Source organism: Astyanax mexicanus, chromosome 18, assembly GCF_023375975.1.
Source record: "Astyanax mexicanus isolate ESR-SI-001 chromosome 18, AstMex3_surface, whole genome shotgun sequence".
Lineage (NCBI taxonomy): Eukaryota > Metazoa > Chordata > Actinopteri > Characiformes > Acestrorhamphidae > Astyanax > Astyanax mexicanus.
Genome location: NC_064425.1, coordinates 25,257,925 through 25,264,911, shown reverse-complemented (window position 1 = coordinate 25,264,911; position 6,987 = coordinate 25,257,925). Strand labels below are relative to the sequence as shown.

General features: G+C 37.3%; 1 protein-coding gene across 1 annotated transcript; it reads right to left on the bottom strand.

Moving 5' to 3' along the window:
* Positions 1–2,174: 2,174 nt before the first annotated feature.
* crybb1l3 (crystallin, beta B1, like 3) lies at positions 2,175–6,404 on the bottom strand. Its single transcript, NM_001320208.2, is given in 6 exon segments — positions 2,175–2,440; positions 2,565–2,707; positions 4,538–4,670; positions 4,830–4,948; positions 5,062–5,135; positions 6,390–6,404. Coding segments are annotated over 5 exon segments (630 nt in total). The 5' UTR covers positions 5,128–5,135; positions 6,390–6,404; the 3' UTR covers positions 2,175–2,271.
* Positions 6,405–6,987: the final 583 nt, after the last annotated feature.

Here is a 6,987-nt window from a genome sequence, read left to right as displayed (position 1 = left end):
GAATAATAATAATAATAATAATAATAATAATAATAATAATAATAATAATAATAATAATAAAAATATATAATAGTAATAATAATAATAATAATAATAATAATAATAATAATAATAATAATAATAATATATACAAAATAACACTGAAAATTATGAAATTTTTTTGGGGGAAATGCTAAACCAAAAACAATCAAAAATGAAAAAATGAGAAGTTGTTTTGGTGATCTGTCTGTGTGTATGTAATAACGTGTATAGTTCAATATTTGTCTGTGTGTATGATAAACGTACATAACTTTTTTAATAATGCTATACAAGATAGTAAGTAGTAGACTTGATAGTAGTAGACTTGTTTATTTTGATTTATAATGTAAAAATATCCATTTATATCTATATATATATAATCTATTTATGTGTGGGAAAAAGAAGTTCTGTTGTCATATGCACAGTTCTTGACTGGGGTCTTGTTTGCTAAGATTTAAGGTAAAGAATACTCCCCTTTATTGACATATAAAAGAAAAAATATATAAATAAAAAAATAAATAGTTAAATTAAGAAATAAAAGAAAGGAAGGAACACCATTGCACTAAATATTGATAGAATTACTAGCAATGGAGTTAGTAATTAAATATTCACACTGCTTGTTATGCTTCTTTTTTTTTTTTTTCAGACACCCTTTGGATAAGTAAGAATGCACCGGGTCAAATTGACTTGGAAACACCATTGCTTTTGCTGACAAATGAATATAACAGGAGGGTTGTTTCAGCATCTGTGTTGCTTTGATGTTCCTTGTACCTCTTTAAATTTTACTAAAAGTATCCCAAAAAGAAGATGTTGAGTATTAAAAACTTATGCTGATAGACGGATATTTTTAGAAGCCAAGACAGCTCAGCTTGATTTAAAAGCCTAAACTTCCCTGGTTTGATCCTGAGTCTTGGCAGTGATTTGTGATTGCTTTATTCAGGGGCGGTGGTGGCTTTGTGATTAGAGCACTGGGTTTTGGGTTTGATACTGGGTTTTGGGTTTGATCGTCTGGGTGAATGTGATAACTGTACCACTGTGAGTTTGCTCACTAGAGTGTATGTGTGTTCATTACACAGATGAGGTACCCTCCACCTCCAATCACCTCCCACATAGTCTGGTTAAGATTGACTTTTATCTCAATCCTCAAACATACTGTACTAGCTACAGAATTTACAGCATCTTATAATAGTTTAGTAGATCAGTATGACAGTTAGTACATGAATATGTTAAGTGGATGCTTAGTAGATTAATAAGTAAATACAATTCCAAAATTGCTCCATTATATTGTAGACGGAAAATATAAAACATAGCCGATAAAATAAGACAAAAGCATGCAGTGTAATACAAACAACAGAATTACTTTGAAATATTTATTTATATTTGTAGGAAAGATATTTTCCAGATGCCAGCATCCCTGAGAAAGAAACAGGTACAGCAGGACCACAACATGTCTCCTCATCAGCAGAGACAATGGGGTCCTAAAGCCTGTCTACAAGAAAGGAGAGGAAAAGATAATCCTCGCCTGAGCAAAGCCTGCCATGTCAGGGGCCCTTCCCAAAACTCCAAGCCACGATTCTGCTCATACCAATAGCATACCTGTCAGATGCTCAGTGAGGTGGTGGAGATATACAGTATATGAACATAGGGAGCTTGCTAGTGAACAGCGCAAACAGCACCCCCTTTTGTCTTTTGCCTACAGTACAGGCCTTGTATTGTTTAAGCAGCCAGATGAATAGGAGGTTTGGACTTTTGTTGAAGTTCATTGGATAGATTGCTGGGGAAAGATTCTAAAGAAGATACAATAAATCAATATCGTAATTCCATTTTTATATACCTAATCAACATATATGAGTGTAGATGTATAAATAAAATAATAATAATAATATAAGAGGGGTTTCAGAAGTGAAAACAAGTCAACAAAACTAATAAAAAGCAGTCTTTACATGATCCTTACATGATCCATCACATGATCAATTTGCCCCAGTTGTTATCTAGGAGTTTGAACAGAATATGCCACTAATTATTTTTCCCACTCTCTTCTTCCCTAAGGAACTGCAGGTCATCAGCAACCAGAAGCAACACTGTGGCCCATTGCTCCATAACATGTTATATTCCTTTGTAATCTAATAGAGCTGTCTGCCACAGTAGCCGCGCTCTGTTCTGAATGGCTCTGCAGATGCCAAGAGATGAATTGAGATGATTTGTTCACACAGAGCCTCTTCTTGCGCCATACGTCAGTCCCTGCCGTGTCCATTATGCAATCATATCAAAGCAGCCTCGGCGATGTGTCTGCATGTCCCTCACTCGACGGAGAGACTGGATCTGGGGGTGGTTGGCACCCCAATCGTTCCAGTGCTTGAAGGGGCCAAACTCGAACAGGTACTGGTATCCTCGATAGCCGGGATACTGGTACCCAACCCACCTACATAGAATAAAATTCCATTTGGAAGTGCATTCATGAAAAAGAACTCTGTACGATGATATATACTGTAGCTTATTATTCACAGTGGTCATTGCTTATTTACATGATACAGACAGTGACTCACGTTCCGCCGGTGACTTGAATGCTAGCTACTCTGTCTTGGAAGCCATAAGACCACAGGCTGGGGATGTCTTCATCGCAGACCTCCATCTTACGGCCGTCAAAGTTCATACACTCAAATAGACAGATCTTATGATCTTGTGGGTCCTACAAGGACAGTGAAAAAGACCTGAAGTCATTTTTATTAAAATTATACATAATGTATATGATCAGATAATTATTTAACCTTACCTGTATGTGATAAGTTTTTAAAAGATTTAAAGAGTTTAAAAGTTCCTATCATTGATCAATCTTAAAACAATGTCACGTTCACTTTGCTTAAAACACCATTATATAGCAAATTTACCATATACAGCTCTGAAAGAAACGTTAAGAGACTACTTCAGTTTCTGAATCAGTTTCTTTGATTTTGCTATTTATATATGTTTGAGTAAAATGAACATTGTTGTTTTATTCTATGAACTACAAACAACATTTCTCCCAAATTCTACCTAAAAGTATTGTCATTTAGAGCAAATGGAAATGGCTGAAATACCAAAAAAGATGCTGAGCTTTCAGACCTTAAATAATGCAAAGAAAACAAGGTCATATTCATAAACATTTAACATTTAAAAATCAATATTAGGTGGAATAACCCTGGTTTTTAATTACAGTTTTCATGCATCTTGGCATGGTCTCCTCCACCAGTCTTACACACTACTTTTGGATAAATTTATGCCACTCCTGGTGCAATAATTTAAGCAGTTCAGCTTGGTTTGATGGCTTGTGATAATTATCCTCTTGATTACATTCCAGAGATCTCTATTTGGTAAAATCAAAGAAACTCATCAATTTTATGTGGTCTCTTATTTTTCCAGAGCTGTAGCCATGGTACATGAAAAGTAAAGTCAGAAAAGACATCAAAGACAACCACATCAGCCCAATGAAAAACAAGAATCTCCATTTTTTTTTAGATGTTTAGTTTACTACTTATTTGAACACAAAAGCTGTCCCTTAAATTGTGCCAAAATTTCTTAATGAATAGACCAGAAGACATACTCCAAAAGTACTCTAAATTAACACTTTTTACATTGACTTCCATTAGGAAGGTTTTATTTCTCTCTTATAAAGGAACTGTTTTGGAGATACATGTTAGTTTTTCATTGGACAATGACATGCTTTTTCAATTTAGATACTGCTAGATTTCTTCTAATCTAGACTTTCTAGATTAGATTTGAAAAGTAAGTGTAAAAAGTGTCCATCAGGAGCAGTTCAGAGCTCTATTTACACTTCCTAAAAGCCTAAGAAATAGTAAGAAATATTCATAAATGAGGATTATAACAGTTATCTATACTCTGGCTCTAATACTTAGGAGGCCATAGCCTAGATAAACTCAAGCAAGATAGGACAAACTTTACAAAACAAAGGCAAAAACCCTTTCCAGCTATTGTTAGAAGAGGTGGCAAATTCAAGTAAAAAGAAAAGGCCAGCTTTAGTTAGTTTAAATCAGAAGGAGAACTGTATATTTTGAAATACAATGATGGGGAGTATGTTTACATTTTGGATCTCTGCTAATAAGAATCTACTATTGAACATTTTTGGTAAGAGTGATAGTTTTTACTTTATTGATTCAACTTTGTTAAATAACTTTACTCTAAAACTAAAGCTGAAATCATGGTAACGTTAATGTTTGCCCAAAAATCAATCTAAATACATTTTGTCATTTTGATTTTGTGAAAATGCTTTTAGACAGAAATGTACAACTACAAGGCAATTTTGGGTGTCTAACTAACTAACTAACTAACTAACTAACTAACTAGCTAGATAGCTAACTAGCTAGCTAGCTTGCTAGCTAACAAGCTAAATAACCATAACTGGCTAGCTAGCTAAATTACTAAGTAACTAATTAACAAAATGTGGTGATAAATTAAACAATAGCACTAATTTCCTAATCTAATAATGTGCTAAAGCATCACCCGCTCATTCTCTTTCACCCACCATGCGAATTGGCCTGACGGACATGAAGCAATCGCAGCGGTAGCTGTTGGACCAGGTGTCCCAGCGAGGGTACTCTCCTCTCTCCAAAATAAACATCTCACCGCACATGTTCTGCTGCTCATAACCCACCCAGCTATGGATGAACAGAAAAACACAATACATGTTTACACATAAAACACTGAAGATAAGGGTACTAATATAAATATATCACTGTATAAGGAGGAGTCGCTGCAGGAAAGCTACAGCCTAGTTGTCTTATAGTGTTTATGTATATCAGTTACTAAACACATACGGTCCACATTCCACTCTGATGGAGCGGACGCGACAGAGGCCCTTCTCACAGATATTGCGACACTCCCCGCTTATCTCCATCCTGCGACCTTGGAAGTTCTCGCACTCGAACAGACATATCTGCTCACACACAGGAGAGTGATCAGAATTAATGAAACATGGTGCAATCCAGTGGTAATGGGGTTTTGAAGTAAACAGAGGGAAATCATTCTTCCACAAAAGTTTGGACCTACTTTGTGGCTGCTCATCCCCATGGCAGAATGGCTCCCGACACTACCCTGCACAGCAGTATGAGACATGGCTGAAGCTGCAAGCATAGACACAGAGAGAGAGTGAGATTAAAAGGTTAAACATATCACCCTCCTATCTCATGCCTTAACCACCCAAATTCACTCAACACCAACTCTCATCAACCACTAATATAACACCAGAAAACAATAGAATAATCTTGATGTCGCTAGTCATCGCCAAAAAAATCATCCTCATGAACTGGAAAACAAAAAAATAACGTTAATCACTGGAAAAATCTATTAACAAACTATCTCCCTGTGGACACACACTCAGAGCCCACCAAAACACAGATTCAGACCCAATTTGGACACATTTAAATAAAACATTACAGTAAATCACATAATCCAACACAAGATAAAGTTTAGTAAAATCATTAGGTAAAATTGCACATAAGTTCATATACATATATATCTTTATTTTTTTTCTCCTATCTCCTTCTGTACCCACTAACTAGCACTCCTATCACTCTCCTATAACTACAACCCCCTCCCCCACAACCCCCTCCCCCCCCTTCGAGGAAGGTATGAACTGATACATACCTCCTACGATACTTCAAAGTCTATATATATATTTTTTTTAGCTCTGATACATCAGCCAACAGACGACTGTGCAGGCCAGCATCACAATTTGAATGATGGGAGAGAGCACCATCTAGTTACCCAGAGAGATCATGACGAGTTGTGCTCTCCAAGTAAGCGGCTTGTCCCAGTATTTGAACATAGTATTAGCATATAGCAATATGAGCAATAGAAGATGAAGAAATTATCTTGCATCTGAATTACCAAATGTTTGGCATTATTAGACCACATTAGGCCACCAATTGGCTTTGCTTGGCCACGTTAAACCACCAATCAAAACTACAAACAATGTGAAATAAATATATTTGGAAAACCTTAGATACAACAGTGGGTTAGCATATAACAGCTTTTCCCTGAATTTATTTAACGCATTTTCCATTATCAGTCCTCTGTTTCCCTTATGCCTGTGCAACAAAACAACACATTGCCATATAAGCTTCAAACAAGCCATATAAGTTTTCTCCTCCAAATGATCAGCCCAAAGGAGCGTAGGAAGAAACCTCATCCTGAATACTACAGTCCAAACACAGTTAATCCCATGTCTTATACAGTATGCGTCTCATGTCATGAAGGGGTGTCCTCTTTGTGCTTTAATTTGGTCCCTTCCCTCAGAATCTCCCATCCATCCATCCATCCATCCATCCATCCATCCACCCACTTACCCTCCCACCCACCCACATCCTGAATCTCACCAAAATGCTGCAGTCAGGCACAGAGCAATGGAATGTATGAGGAGTGCTGGCAGAGGAAAAGATGGCAAGGCCCAAATGAAGTGGCTGGTCCGGCCTTTGGAAGGCTTCTATATATACATATATATCCCAGCTGAGCTATTAGGCCTGCACGCTGCCATGCTATTGGATAAAAGTGATGGGAATTTGGGGAGGGCGTGGAGAGCGAGCTTATCTCTGTGGCCTTGCTGACTCTGCTGGTCGCTTTGTTCCACAACTCTGCTGGACACCCACCTCCATCAGCAGAAAGCCTCCCTCCATTTCTCTCTCTCTCTATCTCGTTCTCTCTCTCTCTCTTTCTCTCTCTCTCTCTCTCTCTCTCTCTCTCACTGTAGCACTGATAGCAATGTGCTGACCTCAGTAGGCTAGTCACAGTTCACTCCACTGGGCTCAGCTCAGTGGGATGCTTCAGTGTTGTTGTTGTTGTGTGTATGTTGGTGGACTTGAAAATACCTGCAGCTGTTTTGATGAGTTCACTTTCTATGATCTTGTGCAAAACAGGAACGTCAAGCCTGAATAGTATTACCGTAATGAGTTGGCCTAATGTAGCAAGCATCCACCT